The sequence below is a fragment of the Canis lupus genome, chromosome 24 (assembly GCF_011100685.1).
Source record: "Canis lupus familiaris isolate Mischka breed German Shepherd chromosome 24, alternate assembly UU_Cfam_GSD_1.0, whole genome shotgun sequence".
In the NCBI taxonomy this organism is placed as follows: Eukaryota; Metazoa; Chordata; class Mammalia; order Carnivora; family Canidae; genus Canis; species Canis lupus.
This window is the reverse complement of record NC_049245.1, coordinates 33,385,744-33,410,138: the sequence shown is the minus strand read 5'-3', so window position 1 is coordinate 33,410,138 and position 24,395 is coordinate 33,385,744. Positions and strand designations below refer to the sequence as shown.

The 24,395-nt window shown below is 47.5% G+C and overlaps 1 protein-coding gene across 1 annotated transcript; it reads right to left on the bottom strand.

Moving 5' to 3' along the window:
• Positions 1 to 14,024: 14,024 nt before the first annotated feature.
• Positions 14,025 to 19,532, bottom strand: WFDC2 (WAP four-disulfide core domain 2). Its single transcript, NM_001003241.1, is given in 4 exon segments — positions 14,025 to 14,195; positions 16,561 to 16,713; positions 18,739 to 18,882; positions 19,450 to 19,532. Coding segments are annotated over 3 exon segments (375 nt in total). The 5' UTR covers positions 19,529 to 19,532; the 3' UTR covers positions 14,025 to 14,195; position 16,561.
• Between the last annotated feature and the right edge of the window lie 4,863 nt (positions 19,533 to 24,395).

Here is a 24,395-nt window from a genome sequence, read left to right as displayed (position 1 = left end):
TCAAGTGAGTGTTTTCTTCTTTACAAGAAGAAAAGTTGTAAGTTAATTAACCATGCAAGAACTCGAGATACTAGAAAAGAACAACAGAGTAAACTCACACACAAAAAAAAATAGACAAAAACAAGAGAGAGTAGAATAGAAAACGTGACGAATACAGAATAAATAAAACTATTAGTTGGGGGAGAGGAAGTTTAAAAATAGATTTTTGTAAAGCATTTAGCAAACTTCTTTCACATACAACACACACATTACATATATACACATATGCACACATGCACAGAGGCATCATTGTTCTCATTCCATAAGAAAAGAAATCAGTCAAGTGATTTTCCTTTGTGTGCCTTTTCAAAGATTACTTATTGATTTATTTATTTGAGAGAGAGAAAGAGAGAACATGTGGGGGGCACAGAGGGAGAAGGAGAGAGAGTCTTAAGCAGTCTCCAAGCTGAGTGTGGAGCCAGACTTGGGGCTCAATCTCAAGACCCTGAGATCATGACCTGAGCTGAAACCAAGAGTCAGATGCTTAACTGACTTTGCCACCCACGTTCCCCATAATTTTCCTTTATTTAATGACACAGAGGAGCATAGAGGCTGGGCTAAGAAAATTAAAAAGCAAGTAGGACTACACTCCTTGAAGAGTCACTTGTAAAGGTCCAGAGGGTGAAGCTGCTGTGACTAGGATATTCAGGAACATCACAACATACCCCACTCTGCCTCTCATCTTGACTGGACTAGCTATTCTGTCTCTTTCTTATAAGAGACTTCACCCTTAGCATCTGCCATACAGGTAGGAGGATAAGACAGAGCTTGAACATTCCCTCTGTCTAGCTTGATGACTGAAGGTCTGCCATAGGAGTGATCATCTATCCATTCATTCTCCAACAACAAATATGGATTGAGAACCTGCAAGCTAAATGGGAGAAGATATTTGCAAATGACATATCAGATAAAGGGTAGTATGCAAGAACTATAAAGAACTTATTAAACTCAATAGCAAAGAAACAAACAATCCAATCATGAAATGGATAAAAGACATGAACAAACAAACAAACAAACAAAACAAAACAAAAAAATACATGAACAGATATTTCACCAAAGAAGATATAGACATGGCATGGCCAACAAGCACATGAGAAAATGCTCCCCATCACTTGCCATCAGGAAAATACAAATCAAAACCACAATGAGAGAATGGGTGACGGGCACTGGGGGTTATTCTGTATGTTAGTAAATTGAACACCAATAAAAAATAAATTTAAAAAAAAACCACAATGAGATACCACCTCACACCAGTGAGAATGGGGAAAATTAACAAGACAGGAAGCAACAAATGTTGGAGAGGATGAGGAGAAAGGAGAACCCTCTTACACTGTTGGTGGGAATGTGAACTGGTACAACCACTCTGGAAAACTGTGTGGAGTTTCCTTGAAGAGTTAAAAATAGAGCTACCCTACAACCCAGCAATTGCACTGCTGGGGATTTACCCAAAGATATAGATGGACTGAAATGCCAGGACGCCTGCACCCCAATGTTTATAGCAGCAATGTCCACAAAAGCCAAACTGTGGAAGGAGCCTCGGTGTCCATTGAAAGATGAATGGATAAAGAAGATGTGGTCTATGTATACAATGGAATATTGCTCAGCCATTAGAAATGACAAATACCCACCATTTGCTTCGAGGTGGATGGACCTGGACGGTATTATGCTGAGTGACATAAGTCAATCGGAGCAGGACAAACATTATATGATCTCATTCATTTAGAGAATATAAAAAATAGTGAAAGGGAATAAAGGGGAAAGGAGTAAAAATGAGTAGGAAATATCAGAGAAGGTGACAGAACATGAGACTTCTAACTCTGGGAAATGAACAAGGGGTAATGGAAGGGGAAGTGGGCAGGGGGGTTGGGGTGACTGGGTGATGGGCACTGAGGGGGGTACTTAGTGGGATGAGCAATGGGTGTTATGCTGTATGTTGGCAAATTGAACTCCAATTAAAAATATATGTACTTGGGCATCCCAAGTGGCTCAGTGGTTTGGTGCCACCTTCAGCTCAGGGTGTGATCCTGGAGATCCTGGATCGAGTCCTGCACTGGCTCCCTGCATGGAGCCTGTTTCTCCGTCTGCCTGTGTCTCTGCCTCTCTCTGTATCTCTCCTGAATAAATAAATAAAATCTCACTGAGGGGGGCACTTGACGGGATGAGCACTGGGTGTTATTCTGTATGTTGGTAAATTGAACACCAATAAAAAATAAATTTATTATTAAAAAAATAATAAATAAATAAAATCTTTTAAGATATATATATTTTTTGTAGAAGCAGATACACACACACACACACACACACACACACACACACAGAGGGAACCTGCAAGCTTTGTGGTATGCCTGTCCTGGGTTTGGTTCTTGGCCCAGCACTTTCTTGCTAACATTAAGAGTTGAGTTGATGCATAATCACACAGTAGTAAGGAACAGGGCTAAGATTTGACTTCACTTGAGTTGAATTCTTAAGTCTGGGATTTTCACCGCATCAGGCTACTCCCAGAAGTGAATATCTCAACTTCTATGTAGATGGTAAGACCATGGCCAGGTGGGCTGGGCGCGAAGGAATGCAAAGCTTGGCTATGGTTGGACAGACCCACAATTGTGCCCAGGGCCATCCCAGCCCTTGGCCTGTGAGGCTGTGAAGGGGGAAGTGATGTCTTTGGCCTCTCTCAATTCTCTTCTCTCTTTAGGCCTTTCCAGCCTTGGCTCCTTAAGTGTATGCAATCTCCTTTGTAGAAATGGATCTTTGTCAGGCCTCAATGCCACGATGGTTTCACAACGTGAAAACTTAAATGTGAGAAGTTTTTCTCCAGAAGTTGTAATGGCAATGGCAAAGAACTTTTTGAGAAAAGAATCATGTGAGATAGTCTGCAAGGACACCTAATTTCCTAGTAAGACCACAACCCTCAGTTAGGTTTGCTCTAGGGCAATATGAGGTGTTTTTGTGAAATCTTAAGACATGCACCTTCCACCTGCAAACTAGTTCTCCCTGCTGTGTTCCTGAAATCATTCATCACCATGCCTGAAATTTACCAATATTAAAAACATGTTTAAAATCTCAAGACCTTCCCTTGAAAATACATACATACACACAAATATGCTAGGTAAATTAAGAGTTAATAGCCACTCACACTTTGTTTGAGTTATTGCTTAACCTATTGGAAAACAGAGGTATTAAAAGACAGCGGTAATCTGAAAACTTGGGGCATGATATCAGAAGGGCCTACAATGGAAAAGAAGATTCCTGGAGACCTGTGAAACAAGACAAAGGAACAATAGAAACAAAGAAGCAAAGTGAATAGGGGGTGGGGTATGAAGATTTTAGGACCATTTTTTTTAAGTTTTTATTTATTTAGGTAATCTCTACATCCAACATGGAGTTTGGACTCACAACCCTGAGATCAAGAGTTGTGTCTTCTTCTGACTGAGCCATCCAGGTGCCCCAGGACCATTTTTAGTTTAAAGATTAGTGAGTTTTCATAAAAGCCCTTAGCTACTAAGTCTACACCACATCTAACTGCCATGGGCTACACAGGGAGAGGAATAAAGAGTCCTGGTCCTGGAATCCCTTCGTTTGCCTTACCAACACCAATTATTCCAATACCAATTATTACAATTTGGAGCAAAAGGAGAAAATATGGAGATCATCTGGTTCAGTTAGGTCAAATCTCAGAGGGGAAAAGGGTGGCTAAAGAGGAGAAGAGACTTCTCTAAAATCACAAGGTGGAAATAAAACAGAGGTGTTCCTGATATAAGAAAAAGGCCCTCCTTTCCAAAACCTTTGCAATGTCTGCCCAATAATTTTCCCTGACTTCCTCTGCACCCAGGAATGGAGGGAAGAACTAAGGATGGATCATTTGTTTGGCACATCTATCTCTCATTTTGATTCAGGTCCTCCTCTCAGATCCAAGTCAGCTACTTGCTACTGCCCAAGGAAAAAGAACTACCATTCATTGTGCCAGGCACTGTGCTAAGCTCTTTGTAAACAATACATATAAAGCTCAGAGTGACTTTTAAAATTAGGTTGTAATTATATGGTCTCATTCATTTGGGGAATATAAAAAATAGTGAAAGGGAATAAAGGGGAAAGGAGAAAAAAATGAGTGGGAAATATCAGAAAGGGAGACAGAAAATGAAAGACTCCTAACTCCGGGAAACTAACTAGGGGTTGTGGAAGGGGAGGTGGGCGGGGGGTGGGGGTGACTGGGTGACGGGCACTGAAGTGGGCACTTGACGGGATGAGCACTGGGTGTTATTCTATATGTTAGAAAATTGAACACCAATAAAAAATAAATGTATAAAAATAAATAAATAACACCCAGATTGACTTATGTCACTCAGCATAATACCCTCCAGGTCCATCCACCTCGAAGCAAATGGTGGGTATTTGTCATTTCTAATGGCTGAGGAATATTCCATTGTATACATAGACCACATCTTCTTTATCCATTCATCTTTTGATGGACTCCGAGGCTCCTTCCACAGTTTGGCTATTATGGACATTGCTGCTATAAACATCGGGGTGCAGGTGTCCCGGGGTTTCACTGCATCTGTATCTTTGGGGTTAAGAAGCAGTGGTAGATGCGGAAACGCAGATAATATATTTCATTTCCATTACTGTTTCCATGGTAAGGTTTCCAAGGCCTAGCTGGAAAATCACAGAGCTGGACATTGACCCCAGGCTGGTCCATTTCCAAAGTCCATGACCTTAACTGCTCTACTATACTTTTTCCATGGATCTCAGAAACTCCCCTATGGGGCTAATTTCCAGCCATAGCTTTTATTCAAACCACTTCAAAATAACAAGTTCGCTGCCAAGAAAACAGACACATCCCACTATTCTCCTCCACCCCGTTGCTTCCCATTACATCACTACTCATGAGAAGCAAGTCACTGGGTTCGGCCCACACTCCAGTAGGGAAGTATACAGGGGCATTCATATCAAGAGATGGGGATTGTTTGGGCCACATTAGAAGTCTATCTGCCACAGGGAGTAACTTGACCTAAATCACATGGCAGTGACTACTGGAAGTCTCAATTCTTGAGTCTTTCCCTTTTCCCATTCTTCTTCCCTGATATTTGTTCACAGATGGAAAATTCAAGGTTCATAGTGCCTGGTCCCTGTGAGTATAAATGCCCAAATGTTCCTACATCATCAAATCTAGGTTCTGAGAGATGTCATGTTACAGAAGTTGCTTAGATGGAAAGATAAATAAAAATTGCCAGAAAGAATAAACTAGACTACTGGGTGCCAAATAAGCAATGTGGGCCCTGGGAATCCCTGGGAATAGCCCTCTTGACGTTGTATTGAGGGTCTCACTAAATTTATCAATTCAGGGGCACTTGGCTGGCTCACTTGGGAGAGCGTGGGACTCTTGATCTCAGGATCATGAGTTTGATCCCCACATTGGGTGTAGAGATTACTTAAGTAAATAAACCTTTAAAAAAATTCTCAATTCACATATGATGGAGGAAGATCTTCCAAATGCCCCTGAGGACAGTAGCAAGCTTCTCAAGGCCTTTAAAGAAACTTTCTGGGAAGAATGATAATAATTTAGAAGCATATATTAATGCAGATTTATAACATACTTTTGTCAGTTAACAATATTGAGTGAAGATTTTTCTTATATTATTCTACAACACAATTGCTAAAAGGCACAAAGCCTTCTTTATGTTGATAGATCATATTTTTTAAAGGAAACTGTTATGATTAAATGTTAGGATTGTTTATGGTTTTTCAATTGATAAGTAATGCTGCAAGGATAATAAATCACTGCAGACATTTCTGATTGTTTAGTTAGGAGAGGTTCTAAGAAATGGAATTTCTGGGTCAAAGAAGACATGCATTTTTTTTATAAATTTATTTTTTATTGGTGTTCAATTTGCCAACATATAGAATAACACCCAGTGCTCATCCTGTCAAGTGCCCACCTAAGTGCCCGTCACCCAGTCACCCCCACCCCCCGCCCACCTCCCCTTCCACCACCTTCGTTTCCCAGAGTTAGGAAGAAGACATGCATTTTAAAGGCATTTGATACATAATACCTTTCATTAAAATTTTAATAACTACCACTTATGAAACACTTATGGTATGCCAGGAAGCAAGCTTAGTGCTTTGCATACATTATCTCATTTAATATTCTCAACAACCTGAAGAGGAGGATTCTATTAATATCTGTATCTTACAAATGAGAAAGTTAAAGGTCAGGAAGATAAATGACTTGCCCAAATAACAAACTGGCAAGGAATGAAGCTGGTGTTTGAAAAAGTCTGATTCCAGGGCCCATGTTCTTAATTAGTTTGCTGTCATTAAAACACAGCTCTGCCATGGCCAGCCCAGCCCCTCCTCACCTCTCCATCCCATAAAAACCTCTGGACTTCTCCAAATGTACTCCACAGGAATATTGGGGTCTGCTGGCTTCTACATTTTCATCTTCACATTTTGTGGATTGAAAAGAGGTACCTTGCCTTACATATTTCTCCCTACACTAAGCCATACACAGAAAGAAAGTGTGACATGCACAGAGTAGGTACTCAGCAAGTACTTGTTGGTTAGTTTCATAGAAATTATGCCATAGAGGAAAGGAAAGACCTGGGATTTCTTTTTCAGAGTTAAGGTTTTAAGCTATGAGTCACTGCTATGATTCTCATCATCTCTGAATTATGGAGAGGAGGAAAGAAGGAAGGAAAGGAAGGAAGGAGGGAGGGAAGCTCTGATCTTCTACAAGATAACTGGCTGCAGGAAGCACAATTGACTGACAGCCCTCCTGCCACACCTCTGGGTCCTCCATCTTGTTTGCATCAGGCTGTGTTCCCTCAGGCTGCTTCCAGTCAACAACTGAGATCGTTTGGGGTTCTAGGGGAGGCCCATCCCTGAGAGATAGAGGATTCCCCTGGTAAGCAACCAAGATTTCCCGCTGACCTGGACAAGCCTTCTTAGAACTGAGCTATAACCAGAGACTTTCTGCCCAAACCTCCTGCCCTCCTGCCTCCTTTCACTAGTGTGAGACCCCCATCATTTTCCCTGGCCTCCTCCTGCCCCCAATTTATCCTTCATGGTTCTTTCCCAGTAAATCTCTTATACATCTAATCCCCTCTTGACAGAGGCTTTTGGGAGGACCTAGACTGACAGGGGAGGAAACACTGTGCTTTGGGAAGTAAAAATAAGAGTCTGGTGAATTGTGATACAAAATGTGGAGAACAATGCTGAAAATGATGAGACCACTCATACCTGGGAATTCTCAAAAACAGTTCCCAAATGGGAGACAATAAAACCAGGAGATAAGAGTACACAGCCTAGGAAAAAAATATGAAAGATCTCTCAAGAGTAAAAGTCTGCACTTGTTCCTGTAAGACCCCAATAGAAATGGCAAAAACCACCAGGGATCCCCACTTATCCTGGTGAACTGGGAGAAAGGCAGAGCAGGACTCAAAATGCAACAGCTGGGAGCATGTCACCCCAAGCAATAAGCTAAAACTAGAGACAAAGTATTAAATATATCTAAGATTGGGAGGTTGGAGGAAAGAGATTCTAGTGGAAGCCTTCGAGAAATCTCTTCTTCCCTACTTGAGCTATTCTTAGAAGGCCCAACATACAAAGGCACCTGCGCTTTTCTCTTTTGATACGCAGGTGAGCACATAGCTGCTGTGGAGAGATCTTGAGCAGGATGGGATGATGTAGAGAAAGAAGAATCCCAAGCTCTGTCCCAACAGCTAGATAACCCCTCTTGGGAGCAGGATACTCTGCTAACTACAAGGAATAAACCCTGGCATAGAACATTTCACTGAAACTCAGAGGAGAGATCCCAAAAACTCCAAGAAAGTTTACTCCCCACCCCCAGGGCCTGTCCTGGGCTCAGGACAGTAGCTAGAACACAATACTCAGCCCTCACACTGGAGACAAGGGAAGCCAGAAGGAGCTCAGTAAAGGATAAAATGAGAAAAATCATTGTTTAGCAACCATTCAATCTGAATCTGGCAAGAATCATCGGTGGATATTAAAACTAGCAAGTAAAATTTTTGAGAAGCAAAAGGATATTTACAGAGCTTCAAAGCATCTTCCTATAGATACTTATTCATTACAAGGGGGAGAATAGGAACTTTATAGTGGAGAATCCTGGCAGATACCATCTAACTCAAGTAATCAAAGTTAATATCATCACTCTGAACAGAACAAATCAACATCCTGTGCCCCCTGATATGATGCACCACAAAGAACACTCTATCTCTTTGGCAGTATTACTGCCAAAAATGCATAGCATGAATCTAATTGTGAGGAAATATCAGATAAGCTCAATTGAGGGACATTCTGTAAAATAACTGGCCTGTGATGTTCCATCCCCTTGACCCTGTCACCCTATGGCTGGGATGGCAATTGAGTCACATTAGTGAGGAGGCCCATGATCTGTCATTGCCTTCACCTCTCAGTGGGGGCCGTGGCATGGATACAAGAGGGATCCATGTACAAATATACATACCCCTTGGCGTCCCAGGGAAGGCTTTGGCAGACACTGTCCCTGTTCAGAGACGGCAGCACCATAGTGCATTCAGAAGGTCTTTCATCAGGGGCTAACCTCTCACCCGCTCCAGTCCAGGTACCAAGCACATCCAGCACAGAGACTGCAATCCCATGGAGATCACCCATCCATGGTTTAGAATGAAGGGAACTGTAGAAAGAGGAAACTGATTTCCCCACCCACCGGTGGGGCACAGCTTCCATCTGGCAGCTGGCGGGAGGAGGGATAATCCAGCTGCAGGTGGAATGCTCAAGGATACACTGCCAAGTATCAGGGCAGGGACCCTGGGCACTTCTGAGAGTCTTTATTGCCTTCACAGTACCCTCATGCCCAAGGGAATGTGACATTGAATGATAAATAAAAAGCATTATAACAGGTCTGAGAGAGACCCTACAAGAAAGGAAAAGGTGTTATGGATGGGTACCTTTAAGGCAAATTTTCTTCAGCTTTTAGAAGAGGGGCCCCCACATCTTCTTTCAGCACCAGACTCCACAAATTACGTAGCTAGTCCTGTCTGTAGATGAGATAATAATCTCATCTCAATGTTAATTTCCTTAATTTGATTATTATGGTATTGTGGTTATCTAAGAGAATGCCTTTATTTTAGGAAATTGACTGAAGTATTTAAGATGTCTGTAACTTGCTCTCACTTGTTACAGAAAAACATAATATGTTGTGGGGTGTCTGTGACACTCTTCTATGGCACAGCCAGTATGACCTATTTACAACCCAAATCTGGCTATTCCCCAGAAACTAAGAAACTCATATCATTGGCTTACACATCACTTACACCTCTGCTGAATCTACTGATCTACAGTTTGAGAAACAGTGAGATGAAAAAAACTTTGATGAAACTATGGCAAAGAAAAGTGGATTCACACACATTCTGACTGCACTGAGAAGCCATGTGATATTTGATCAGTGTTTGATTGAACTCTACTTAAATTTAATAAATGGGCCAAACATTCTGCAAAAAAAAAAAAAATGTTGTGGGGGCTGTAGAGGGAGAGAAAGAAATGAAAGACAATGTAATAAAATGTAAGCATGTGATAAATATACAGAGAGTGTGCAGGAAATCCCAGCACTATTCTTGCAACTGTAGGTCTGAAATTATGTCAAAAGCAAAAGTTGGAAGTAAAGAATAAAATAAAGCATTAAAAAAAGAAAAAAAAAAAGTCAGGGAGAAACAACCCGCCACCATATGAGAGCTACCGGGAGAGTGGGATATAGTGTTCCATGAAACCACAGGCCAAAGCCACAGAAACTACAAGGCAACTATGCCGTTGAACCACAGGGAACAGGAATTCCCCAAGACAGCTGGAGAACTGTCCTGTGATGGTGCATACTCACCTCACTGGCATATTAATACATTGAGAGATTGATGCTATTTCAAAGCAGTTTTTTTTAAGATTTTATTTATTTATTTCAGAGAGAAAGAGAAAGACAGCATAAGCAGGAGTGGGGGCAGAGGGAGAGGAAGAATCAGACTCTCCACTGAGCAAGGAGCCCAGTACGGGGCTCAATTCCATGACCCCGGGGTCATGACCTGAGCCGAAGGCAGACACTTAACTGACAGAGCCACCTCAAAGGAGTTTTGAGTTCTACCTCAGAGATCATGAATAAACCAACACAGAGACTTCTATGCTTTAAATCACTCAGCAAACCCAGGCACTTACCCATGAGTCTATGTAGATTGCTACCTGGAGTTTGACTAAAATGGGTCCTGTGGGCACCCAGGCCATGAGGAGCCCAGCCTCCTTCCTATTCATGAGCTGTTGTTTTCAGACCAATGGCAACTACCTTCCATTGCCTATCCCCCTAGTGGCAAGATCCTGCCCATAATCCTAAAGCTAACCCTAACCCGTAAGAAACCATCTGCTTCGGGTTGTTTATCCCGCGAAAAATTTCCAGAGGAGCATTTATGGAGTGAGGGGCACAAACACTGAGGACAGAGCAGCTCTAAGGGTCTCATCTTTGTGTGAAATGAGCTCACCCCATCTTTGAAACACAAGTCAGATCACAGCATGTCTCTGCTCAAATACTTCCCATGGCTCCTAGATTCTCTAGATTAAAAGGCAAAGTCTTTGCACTGACCACAGTGCCCTCCATAACCCGTGCCGGCATTACCTGTCTGAGGTCACCTCCCCTCATGCCCCTGATCGCTCATTTATTCCCACCACATTAGCCGCCTGGATGATCCTCAAATACCCAGGGCACATTCTGACCTCAGGTCCTTAGCCCTGGAAGTTTCCTGGGCCTGGACAGGAGTTCCCATGGATTGTCACATGGTTCATGTCCTCCTTCACTCAACACAGTCCTTGAATGATGCCTATTGAATACCCGCTGTGAAGTAACCACCCTCACCTCTACTACATCCCCTGGACTCACTGGTCCTCTTACCCATCTTTATGACACCTGACGTGGTATACATATGTGGGTTCATTCATTTATTGACTGCCCCCACTACCACCACCAAACACACACATGCACACACATGCATGCACACACACATACACACTCATACACATACCACCTTGATACCAAATCCCTGCCACTTATGACAGAAAGCATAGTAGGCACTCAATAAATATCTACTGAATGAGTGGATGCCTCTGTTTATGCTATTCCTCAGGCAAGACTATCCTCTACTGGTCTGTCTTTAGAACCTCACTTTTTATGTAAATGCCTATTATCCCTCCAACCCCAAACCTGCACTTTCCTGCAAAACAGAGGCTTATTTCCACATGGGTGTTATCATACACAGCCCTCTAGACTGGAGATGGGCATACTGGCATCAGCAAAGCCGTCAGTTGTTGGAGATGGGAGGGAGTAAGTGCAGGAAGAAACTCTGCCCTGAACTCTGGAGGAGTGGACGAATTGAGGGGCTCTGGGAAGTGCCACAAGTCCCATCTGAAGCCAGAAGTTTACCGGGATTCCTGGCCCTGGGAGCCATCCTTCTAGCCAAAAGTAAACATTGCTGTGGTCTGTCTACACAACACGTAGCCCATCAAGACCTGGAAGCGGGTAGGAAGGGACCAGTCCAGAGCAGCCCCTTCTTTCTCTCCTCATCCCCCTCCTCCACCAAAGACCCTGAGAGTCCCCAACCTGCAGCAGCCACTCAGCGGCAAAGGTTGATCAAAGAGATGTCCTCAGCCAGGGGCTCCTCCAAACCCACCCATTTTCTCACCTGACCCACTCCACCCCTCAATTGTCCTTTTCCAGCAGGTTCTTCCTATTCATCACTGAGACCCATGGTAACCTCCACTCCTGGTTCTCCCCTTTTTCTTCCCCAGGATGTCCCTGGGCCAGGACCCCCTTGATAAAAGTCCCACCTTCTATCAAGGCTCTGGAGGAGGCCTGAGGGTCCCTCTCCCTTGGCCCTACTCAGGGTCGTCCTGGCATGCTTCTCACTCAGTAAAACCTCAACCATGAGGTCTGCTATTCCACTGGTGGCACTGCGTTTCTTTATTAAATTGGGAGTCGCAAATTCATGGGCTAGCCCTGATCAGTGGGTGGCTGCTGGCAGCTGCCTGGAGTGTTAGGGGGAGGAATTGCATGAGTGCTATAGGTTTGCAGGGTGGGAGCTGGTGGAGAAATGATGGTGTGCAGACAAAAGGCATACCCGTCCTGAGTTAGACAGGGCTCTGCCCAGGGTTCTTTCCAAGTTCAAACCTAGGGAAGGTGAGGAGAGAGTAGAGGGGGTGGCAGTCATACACTTGGCTCCTAACAGCTCTACCCATGCCTTTGCTGCTGCCTGCAAGGGCTGGGGGACCCAAGCTTGGGCAGACAAAAACCAGAAAAGAGAAAGCAAAGAGAGCTACACTGCCATCTATCGCCAAGGGGTGGCCTTATGCACTGAGCACACTCCCTTGCATCCAGGAGACTCATTCACTCATTCACCTTGCATCCCTAGTGGAGGTGTAGGGAGAAGCCCTGGGGTGTTGCCTGGCTCGTGGTCTGTGGCAAGGACCCACAAGAGATGAGAAAGATAGGACTAGCCAAGCACCAAGCCACCAAGGCTTTCTGTCTCCAGACCACTGCCCTCAAGCTGCCCTAATTTCTCACATCCCATGGTGGGTGGAGCAGAGGAGCTAGAAGCTGTCCTGGGGTGGGCAGAGGAAGGCTGAGAAAAGTGGATCAAAAGGAGCATGGAGGAAGGACAGAGAAAGAAGCCATGCAGGAACAGAGATAGAGCGACAGAGGGATAGAGAGAGAGCAAGGGGGAAGAGAGACAAGAGAGGGTAAACAGGAGAGGGAGAGAGAGAGCAAAGGAAGGGATGTGAGGACTGGGACTCAGGTGTGTCTCTGAAAGAACACACAAGAAACTCGTAGATTTGATTTCCTCCATAGAAAACAGTTTGGGGCTGGCGGGGGGGGAAGAGGGAGGGGATCAAGCTTGAAGGACCCTTTCCATTGTTTTTTTTGTTTTAACCTTTTGAATTTTGAATCATGTGAATGTATTATTTATACAAAATAACGGTTTAAAAATCAACAACCAGGGGCGCTACACTCTTGGTTTCAGCTCAGGTCATGATCTCGGGGTCATGAGATCAAGCTGCCTGTTGGGCTCTGTACTCACTGGGGAGTCTGCTTCGAATTCTCTCTCTCTCCCTCTCCTCTGCCCCTGTCCCACTCTAAATACGTACATACATATATACATACATACATACATAAAATCTTTTTTAAAAAATGAACAACCAGGGCAGCCCCGGTGGCACAGCAGTTTGGTGCTGCCTGCAGCCTGGGGTGTGATCCTGGAGACCAGGGATCGAGTCCCACATCGGGCTCCCTGCGCGGAGCCTGCTTCTCCCTCTGTCTGTGTCTCTGCCCCTCTCTCTCTGTGTCTATGAATAAATAAATAAAATGTTTAAAAAAAAAAAGAAAGAACAACCAGGGGCACCTGGGTAGCTCAGTTAAGTATCTGCCTTCAGTGGGGAGTCTGCTTCTCCCTTCCCTCTGCCTTTCCCCCTGCTCACGCACACATGCTCTCTCAAATAAATAAAATATTAAAAAAAAAATAAAGCCAACAACCAATCAAAGGACCTCAGCTTTGCCACCTTCTCTCCATATGGCTGCAAGCAGGTCATCTGCTAGACGCCTGGTCTAGAACACGCAACTGTCATCAGCCTCACCAAATCTCTCAGCCTTGCCTGGGTCCAGCACCCAGACGGCACCCAGATGTGCTGTTAGTTATCGAGCCCCTGGCAATGAATGCGAATGACTTTGGAAGCATCCCATCCTGTATTGGAGCCTGTTCTCTCTTCCATCTCCCTCCCAAGGAAAGGATAACTCCCAACCCCCTAGGAAAAGCACAACTACACAAGCTGAACCCTGAATGTATGTTCACTGTTTCTGAGTTGATCCCTCCCTGGACTTCATGCCCTGGTCACCAACCCCCCACCTCAACCCAGAGTCAGAGGAGACAAGTACAGAATGATTAAGAATGGAGGCCATGTCCCCCACCCAGTGCTGGAAGCGGTCACTTTATTGGTTGGAAAAGGAAGAAGCTGCGCTTAGCTCTGGAGCGGGTGTACAGGCCAGAAAGACAAGAGGACGGCGGGCCTGGAGCCGAGCTGGAGCCAGGCAGGGCTGGACAGAAACTTCCACTCCCCCACTCCTTGGGCTATGGTGGCTGGAGCTGGAGGAAGAAAATCATAAAATACATCAGTGACAATATCCAAAATACCAGCCAAGAGGACCTGGAGCTTAAATTCTGGACCAGAGCTCCTCTACTCTCCCCTTTCCAACACATACACAGCAGAGCCCCCGGGCTCTGCAGGTCCTAGACTCACCTCTTCTGCTTCTGATCATCCGGGTCATACCTGGGTAATCACAGTCCAAGTGACCGCTGGGGCCTTCCTGAGGGACCATCGTCATTTATCTCCCTACAAGTCCCTCTACCACCAGGAAGCTCCACCACCACCACCCCCGCCCCGCCCCAGTCCTTAGGTTAAGCTGGGATTTGCTGGTCAAGGAGATCTCATTTTATAAGCACGGTAATTGCAGCTTCGGGAGGTAAAGACTAGTTAAGTGTCAGAGCTGAAATCTGAACCTGGGTCTTCCTGGCCACGAAGTCCGGCAATGCTGCCGGCACGTGGGAGCCAAGGGGTGGCTGGCATCACTGGGGAGCTCCGGGCCCTCGGGAGAATGTGGCTGCCGCTCAAGCACCAAAAGGACACCTCGAAATGCAATCACAGGATCTTGGGCACATTCTCCCCTCTTCTCATCTGTGCAATCCTGGGTCCCGCCAGAGACCTGTCAGCCCCTGGCTGAGGGCTTATCAAGGTAGCCCACGATCAACCATGAGATTTCAATCAGAGGACACTCCCGGGGTCCTGCTCCTCCTGTACGTCACCCCTCTACTGACCTTCCAGTCATCCTTGAGGATGGGCCCAGGGTCATCAATGCCTCTGTGAAGCCTGCTTTCTCCCCACACTGGTTTTCCACCCTCCCACCCTCTTACCCCATAAGGTTTTTCCTCCTCTGTTTCCACAGCACCCAGTCCTTCCCTCACTGCAGCACTGAAGACTGGCCCTGGGAGTGTCCCTCCGTCCATCCACCTTAGCCAGGGGGCTGTAAGCTCTGTGAGGAAGGGCAGTGTTCACCTTCAGTCCCAGCACCTGACACAGAGACCACGGCACAACCGGATCTCCCAATGGGCCAATCAAACATGTGCTTTGTATCTTGTATTTCTTACTTACTCACACTTACTCTAGGACTTGGTATTGCTTTATTTTTAGTTGTAGGTAGGGGAAGAGAGGCTCTGCAATCCTTTCCTTGCAGGGTCAGAACTACCAGAGGTGGCCAAACATAGCCCCAGCCCGCCACTGAGCAAGAGCTCATCACACATCAAATACATATTTGACACCTGCCAAGTGTATCCTGAAAAGCCAAGTTTTTGGGGAAATTAAAGATCAGTCTTCAGCCTCCCACTGGCCACATGCAAAGAGCTTCCCTCCCACCCTTACCCCCTCTAGGCACTGTCCACTATCCCCTCTCTCAGGACACAGCTGCTCCTCCAACTGTTGGCTTTCTGAGTGCATGCTATGGAAACAGGGAGGATCTTCTCTTTCCCTCACAGCCCAATTCATCAGCAAGTACCATCCCATCTACCTCCACATATATGCCCCAAACAGTCACTTACCTCCCCTGGTCTGTCATCTCCCAGCTGGTTTCCTGCTTCTGCCACTGCCCCTGTATAGTCTATTCTCCACCCAGCAGCCAGAGCAATCCTTCTCAAATCTAAGCCAGAGCATGTCCATTTCCACAGGGGCGACATCTCGGGGTCGAGACCAAAGTCCTATAATGACCTACCAGGCCCCTAAGAAGCTGCTAAACTTACCCCTGACCTTCCTTTTCCTGTGCTCTCCTGGCTCCCTTTCAGCCTCCTGGCTTTTCCTGAAACACCAGGGATGCTCCTGCTTTTGTGCCTGCCGCCTTCACCTGTAACACCCTCCCCCCCCCCCCCCCCCCCCCCCCCGCCGTTACAGCTATCTTCGTGGCCCCCGCCCTCAAGTTCTGGCAAGTCTTTGTTCAAATGCTCCTTTCTGGGTAGGGCCCTCCCTGAGTGTCCCTAAAAAAAAATTAACACAGAAACCCTGCTTCCTGCCCACCCCACCTCACCCCCACTCACCCCACTGCCCCCTCCCCGGCACTCCCATTCCCCTTCTGTTTCCTTTTTCTCCATGGCACTTTTCTCTCTCAAACATTCTACAGAAAACACTTGCTTGTTTACTTTTCTTTATTATCCATTAACACATAAACTCCATCAGAGAGGATTTTTTGTCTGATTTGCTCACTCATGGATCCTCTTCCGTACCCAGAGCAGTGCATGGCGCATGATAGATGCTCAACTGATACTCACTGAGTGCAAGAAAACAAAGAAATGGACAGATAGTGAAGAGAAGTATGTTTGCCCAGGCTCTCCTTTTCAATCATCTTTACATCTAGACATCAGTGTGCTGTCCCCCCCCCCGACACACACACACACACACACAACTTACCTCAGAAGATGGGAGTGACACAGGACACCTTCCCGCAACCATTGTAGCAGCATTTTAACAGGCCTGGACAGTGACTGTCCACCTGGCACTGGTCCTGACAGAGGCCGAGCTGGGGGAAGTCAGTGTTCACCTGGGGGCAGGAACCCTGCTTTTCTGGGGAGAAAAAGGAACAAGAGAAAGTGGGCAGAGGGGATGCCGGGAGATGAACACTGGTCCACAACATGACCTCCCATCCCCCTCCCCCTGTGTCACAAACCAGACAGCTGCCTTCTGGCATTGATCTCAGGGCACTTAGGAAGACCACCCGCAAACCCCTCCACTTCCTGCTCCCTCCATCCTTGATTTTGGAACCATCCAACACCAGGCTGCTGGTAAGAAGTAAAATCAAGACCTGAGCCCAGTCTGTGACCATTTACAAACACACACACACCCTAAGCACCACTTCCTGGGTCAAGGAGAAAGAAGCTGGGCTCAATTCCCGGAAGCCCCAAGAGCAAGCCCAGCCAAAGGTCAAACACAGGTACAGAACTGGCTGATCAGCTGCAGAGGCTAGGAGTGGCTGACTTCTTAGCACAAAGAAATCCATTCCTCTGAAAAGGGCAGGAGGTCTAGATACTGGGCTTCCCTAGGACAAAAAAGGAATCGGGAGCAGTTTACTGACAAAACACGCCACAGCGGATAGAGGGTCTACTCTCCACAGAGACATTTCCCATGTGTTATTTCATTTAGCCCCCATGTCAGTCCCACAAAGTTTGGGATTATCATTCCCATTTTGCCAACAGGAAAGGAGAAGTTCTGAGACATAAAGCAACTTGCTCAGGACCACACAGCTGGCAGATGGCAGAACTAAGATTCTAGCTCAGGAGGCCGTCTGGCCCGTTGCTCTTCCTGCTTCAGTCCGTCCATCTGAGACAAAGGAACAGCAAAGTCTGCCCCTAACAGTAGGCACGCCTTCTGTCCCCTCCACCCCACTCATCTGTGTTTGTCTGCCTCTCGCTTTCTCTCTCAACCCTCACCTCTCCCTCTGGTCATCCTCTCCCTGCTCCAGATTAGAGGCCTCCAGACCCAGCAGCTGCCCCTGACGGGCCAATCTTCCCTCTACCCTCCCAGCTCCAGTCTCCTAAGTCTGAGGTCTCTAATTACAAACTGTCCCAGCCCCTACTAGAAATAACGGAAAGGGAAAAAAATCACAGCTGGGCGAGGGCGGCTGTATTTTGGATAAAGACCAGTAATCACAACAGCTTGGTGCCCCAGGTCATATCCCTACTTCTGGTCCTCAGTTTTTCCCTCTGAAAAATGAGAAGCTTGGATTTCTTGTTGCCTAAGGCCACTCCCTGTTCTGATGAGGTCCCTGCAGCCTAGTGGAGACAGTGAGCTCTAGCAAGGACCTTTGCGGATCACCAGGGCTTTCGCATAGCTCTCTCTCTCTCTCTCTCTCTCTCTCTCTCCATCCTTAGTGGAAGAGATTGTTTTAAATAGGAGGAAGAGGGTAGGGGTGCTCAGGGAAGTGATCCTGATTTCCTCCAAACCAGCCTTCCAGAAGTGGCAAAAGTTGAACCCCCTCGCTAGGACTCCTGCCGAGCCACGGAGCGGCGGAGCGACCCTGGACAAGTCTGCCGCTCACCACCACATCTTCAGGATGGGCTGGGCGCTCTCCTTAATGCGTAAAGTCTCTTTCTGTCTGGACAGAGGAATCCGGGGAGTCTTGCTAGGCCAGACGCTCCAAGTCCTTCCCCCAGAGCTGGGGGAGGGGGGAGGGGGGGCGCAGGGGAGGGACTCCGAGAGGGCTGAGCGCCCCAGTTCTCACGACCCAGCCCACTGGCCAGCCCGGGTCTTGGCTGCGGCTCCAACCGGCCGGGGAGGAAACTGAGAACCGGGTGCCTTGACCTCCGGGAACACGGTCCCAGCTGGTGCTTGCCCGGAAGCCCGTCACGCACCAGGGAATGGAATCCAGCCAGGGGTGGGGGGACCTCCCTTCCCCCTCCTGGCTGAGCTTTAGCGCCGCCTTTGTCTCCCCGAGGCCCCGCGAGGAGGCACAGGGCGGATCTGGTTCCATCCGCCTCGACTCTACAGGGGTCCCCGGGGGGGGGGGGGCTCCCCTCTCCCCCGATCTCGGCGCTCTGCCTCCTCCAGCCCACCGCGCCCTTCCCCGCCCCGCGCCGGACGCCCCAGGGTTACCGTTGGGCAGGTGACAAATGGTGGCGCAGCCGGCCTGGCAGCACTTGAGGTTGTCTGCGCACTGGGCGTCCGAGACGCACTCCTGCGTACAGTTCAGGTCCGCCTGTAGCTGGGGGCACACGCCGGTCTTCTCCACTTCTCCGCCTGGGAGGTGCACGGTCAGGGGGGCGCGGAGCCCGAGTCTGGGAAGACGCCCACCTCCTGCTCCCAGGGCCCCAGAACGCAAGCTCCAAGGATTCTTGGTCTCTGGCTCTAGGCGCCCCCCTCACAGTCTTCAGGGAGCCCCACCTCCAGGCCTGGGGACCCTAATAAGTGTAAGTACGGGGGTCCCCTAACTCTCATCCTTAGAGCCCTCAATCCTTAAGGGGCCCCCAGACAGCTGAGCATCTTAGGAGCTTCCTATGCCTAGGCAAGGGTGCCCCACCGGCCACTAAGTCTCCACCTTCAGCACACAGCCTCTGCCCCAAATTTCAGCCTTCAGTGGTCTCCCCCACCTCCAGCACATAGGACCCCACATCTAAGCTCCAGGGGTCACTACCTTCAGGAACCAGGGAATCATCAAAATTTAGTTCTCATGGGTCTCCCCACTTCCGCCCCAGGAATCCCCATTTCTCCAGCTCCCGGAGAGGCTACGTGCGCCTCGGCCCAGGCCCGGTCCTAGCGCTCCGGGAGAGGCCGCTCTGGCGCCAGGGCTCTCCCCGCCCCGCTCACCTGGGACCCGGGGGAGGCCGAGCAGCAGCAGGCCCAGGAGCAGGGCGCCGGCCAGAGGACCGGGGCGGCAGGCAGGCATGGTGCTGTGCGGGCCGGGTGCGGTGTGAGCCGCTGCCGCCGCCGGATGCGGGGATTTAACCGCGCGCGAGGGCGGGGGCGTGGGGTAGGGGTGGGGCCGCCCTCGCGGCGGGGGGTGGGCGCAGCGGCCACCGCGGGCGGGCTGCCACCTCACGCCATTTCACAATTCCCCGGGATCAGGTGTCATTCTTGGCCCCGGTGGGAACCAGGAACCTGAGCAGCTTCCAGGGCCTGGCGCAGCTCGACCAGCTGCAGTCAGACCCTTGTCCACTCCCCTCTCCCTCCTCCCTGCTGGGGCCTTCGCGCAGGGCTGTCGGGGCGGTGGCTGGCGGCCCGGTCGGGCCCAGGACTCCTGGGTCTCCCTGTAATGCCACGGGAGGGCAGGGCAGGGCCCTCAGGGAGGCAAATCGAACCTGGGGATTAAGTGGTTGGATTTGCAGCAGCCAGATCACAGTGCCCATCTCTGTTGAAGGATTCATGATGCAGATCTAGTGAGGTGATACAGAGCATATAGTAGGGGCTACAGAAATATCATTAATAAATGAACCCATTCCACGGAAGACATTGAGTCCCATGAAGGTGAAACAACTATTAATTAACAGACTCAAGACATTTTGAATGTGTGTTTCTCCTCCCTCTTTCTTCTCTTCTTTTCTCTCTCTCTCTCTCTCTCTCTCTCTCTCTCTATCTCTCTCTTTCCCCTACCAATACTGTCTCAGGGCTGCCTGTGCCAGGCTCTGTGCTCATGGCCTCCTGGCGTCTCATGGCTTTTCCCAGCAAACCTATGAATAAGGAGTTCCTATTTCCATCAGCTGTAAATGCCAGATGAATAGGATGTTCAGAAGTCTAGAGGCTTCCCCCAAGGTCCCATGCCAAGCTCTAGAGACAAGGTTTTGAACCCACACCTCTTCCCTCCAAGCTCTTGTTTTTCCCCCATTCCATCATAAATATTCACTAGGTGCCTACTACATGACACGTTATGGGGCAAGACAATTGGTGTAGAGAAAGCAATTAAAGGAGCCATCTGGCACTGACTGTGGGGTGGTAGGGTCTGGGTGTGACTCCCATCTTCATTATTTCCCAGCTGCAGAACCTTGAATGAATTACTTCTCCATTCTGAGCTTCCATCCTGCCATGTACAAAGATGTTGATAAAGTAAGAATTCAGAGGGAACATGAATGCAATGTTCCTGCCGTGGAGTAGCTGAGTACTCACTGACGGCTAGATCCACATGACTGGCATAGGAGCTCCAGCCCTGACACCTAGCAGGGAGTAGATAAACAGCTGTGAGTGCTTGATAAAGGGTGTCTAGACCAAGGAATCTGATAAGTATATAACCAAGCCTTAGAATCCAGGCTGGAAAATACCCAAAGAGTTACCCAGGGCATTAGACAAGACCCTTCCTGCTCCAACAATCTGAGATTCTGTAAGCCCCTTTGCTGCTGGAGGCTAGAGGCATCTGGGGCACTGACAATTGGAACGACTGGTGAGCAGGGCTTTGGTGACATGAGTGTATCAGGCCACTGTCTCTGCAGATGACTCTTGGTAAAAGAGTCATCTCTTTTACCTCCCCCAGGGGCACCTGAGTGGTTCAGTGGGTTAAGTGTCTGCTTTCTGCTCAAGGTCATGATCCTAGGGTCCTGAGACGAGCTCCGCATTGGGCGCCCTGCTCAGTGGGGAGCTAGCTTCTCCCCCTGTCCTTCTCCCTCTCTTATCCTCTCCGTATATCTCTCTCCCTCAAATAAATAAATGAAATCTTAAGAAAAAAAAAAAGAATGCCTTCCTCAACTTCCCATGCCCCTCCTGGGGAAGAGAGGGTGCCATAGTTGGGAAGGGCAAGGGCTGTTTATTCTAAGCTCAGAGAACAGTCAACAACAATAAGGCAGGAGCCAGGTAGGGGACAGCAGTTGGCACACTCACTCAGTCTAGGGCATGCACGGGGCACCTGGTGGCTCAGTGATTGAGCATCTGCCTTCAGTCTAGGGCATGCAGAGGACATTTTGATGAGCCGCCGATTTTAGCCTTTGGACCCAATTGGGTACTGGACATTCCGTCTTGGGCACAGCTTCCGGGACCTACCCAGCTCCCAGGCAGGGAAACTGCCCAGCCACACCCCTCCCCAACAGTCCTGGGTTCCCAGCTGGTTGGCCCTCTCTTCTGGCAGGAGTACGGATTAGTTTGAGGCTGAGGGGGTGGGGTGCTGCAGAAGATGGAGAAGTTTCCTCTGTCAATGGCCGAAGGCATGAAAAGACGTTTCACTTTTGTGATGCTAGGCTCTGTGCAGGAATATTCATATATTTTCCCTTCTCCTTATAGAAGGTAAAAAGGGCAGAGGCTTTAGAACCAAACACACTCAGGTCTAGATCAGAGGTTGGCACTTCCTGGTGTTAAGTAACAAAAGTTAAACCAAGCACACATTAAAGATCTAATTGGGTTTATTAATGGATTCATGAATCAGGGAGCATCTCATCTAGCAGGTGAGGGGGGGTGCCAAAGGGCTACAGAAAAGCAAAGAGTTGTAAAAGCAGTGAAGGAGCAGAAAAAAGGGAAATTATTAACAAAGAATCTTTTGTTTTAGGCCAGGTCACTCTCCCCAGAGGAACAGAAGGGGTCTATCAGTAAATTTCCTAGCAATGACCAGGAAGTCCCCATGTTGACTGGAAAAAACGTTATACTTGTAGGGGGTTGAGACTACAGTTAGGTTAGGTATTAAGTCTTGGTTTACTGACTTAGGGTCTGAATCTAAGTGACTTGGGGACTGTGGTTTTATTATTAACAATTACTCCCTTGACCAGACTCTCAGCTGATTTTGATTACTCAAAACTTAAGGCATTAGCATCACTCTCAGCTCTGCCCTATAGTGCTTGCAGCTCCTGTTGCTCCCCTGTGGTATTCATAGGTCCTGATGTTTTGCTTTATCACTGTGATATTCACAGGTTATGACTTCAGCTTCACAAATGGTCATTTTCTTCGTTCCTTTTGTTGACGTTTCAGTCTTGGGGAGATCATTTGCTTGACGGTTAGTGTCTATGAACACGCATGTAAAGCTTTTGAGAGACTATAACACAGCAGGAAGGTTATTATGATTATTATAAACAGGATAATTCCCAATATTTGGAGTGTACTTTGAAGCCATGATCCAAACCAATCAAAGTTAAATAAGTCAAAGAAAGACCTCCCACTGAAGGAATCACTCCTTTAAGCCAAGAGGCTTGCTCAATGAGTTTATGTAACTCAATTTTGATTTCCGTAGAAGTGTTAATTCAGGTGTAGCAGGTGGTGTTGGCCACAGCAGATACCTTCTGGTTCAGCTAAAAGATAATCAAGGGCTATTTTATTATTGAGAACAACTTTGGCTAGAGAGTCTAAGGATCTTTCTTGGGCAGCTATTGCTTTAACAGCAGATTTTGCAACAATTTCAAGAATTAAGAAATTCCTGATCACTACCTCATTTACATTTATCATCAACCAGAGACGTAGGAACCTGCCAAAAGGAGTGAGTCCTGAATTGTGAAAGCCTCCTGATAGGTGCTTTTTAACTCACAATGTAAATATAGGTAACGTCTTATTTTGCCTCTGAAAAGTTAGGGTCACAGTTAGATTTTCTCCTGGCCTGAAATAAAAAGTTGTTTTAAAATCTAGACGTAAACCCCATTAGCAGTGGCCTGGGAGATACAGATGAGAGTGTTGTTTTCCAGGCCAATGCCAGGGGGAAGGGAAGGGAAAGGAAAGGAATAGGAGGGGAGGGGAGGGGAGGGGAAGGGAGAGGAGGGGAGAGGAGAGAGTGTCATGTCTAGTTAAAGTATGAAGTCGGACTTGCCATCAGGGAAATACAAATCAAAACCACAATGAGATACCACCTCACACCAGTGAGAATGGGGAAAATTAAGAAGGCAGGAAACAACAAATGTTGGAGAGGATGTGGAGAAAGGGGAACCCTCTTGCAATGTTGGTGGGAATGTGAACTGGTGCAGCCACTCTGGAATACTGTGTGGAGGTTCCTCAAAGCGTTAAAAATAGATCGGCCCTACGACCCAGCAGTTGCACTGCTGGGGATTTACCCCAAAGATACAGATGCAGTGAAACACCGGGACACCTGGACCCTGATGTTTCTAGCAGCAATGTCCACAATAGCCAAACTGTGGAAGGAGCCTCGGTGTCCATCAAAAGACGAATGGATAAAGAAGATGTGGTCTATGTATACAATGGGATATTACTCAGCCATTAGAAACGACAAATACCCACCCTTTGCTTCGACGTGGATGGAACTGGAGGGTATTATGCTGACTGAAATAAGTCAATCGGAGAAGGACAAACATTATATGGTCTCATTCATTTGGGGAATATAAAAAATAGTGAAAGGGAATAAAGGGGAAAGGAGAAAAAATGAGTGGGAAATATCAGAAAGGGAGACAGAACATGAGAGACTCCTAACTCTGGGAAACGAACAAGGGGTGGTGGAAAGGCAGGTGGGCAGGGGGTAGGGGGTGACTGGGTGATGGGTACTGAGGGGGGCACTGATGGGATGAGCACTGGGTGTTATGCTATATGTTGGCAAATTGAACTCCAATAAAAAAAAAAAGTATTAAGTCGGTCAGTCATCTTGGTGGAAGCAGTCTACCTAGAACTCAGCTACTTTTCTTCCTTGTCAACCTGACATGGAGGTGTCCAGCATCTGTACAGGATCAGATAGCAGGTGGAGCCTCCTTTAGCTGTGTGGTGTGTACCCAAGGCTCAATACCTTTTAGTTTTGCAGCAGTGTTAGTCATCAGCAACACTTGGTAGGGTCCTTTCCAACAGGACTCCAAGACTGTCTTCCTCTGATGACATTTCTAACATTTTTTTAAAGATTTATTTTTTAATTTATT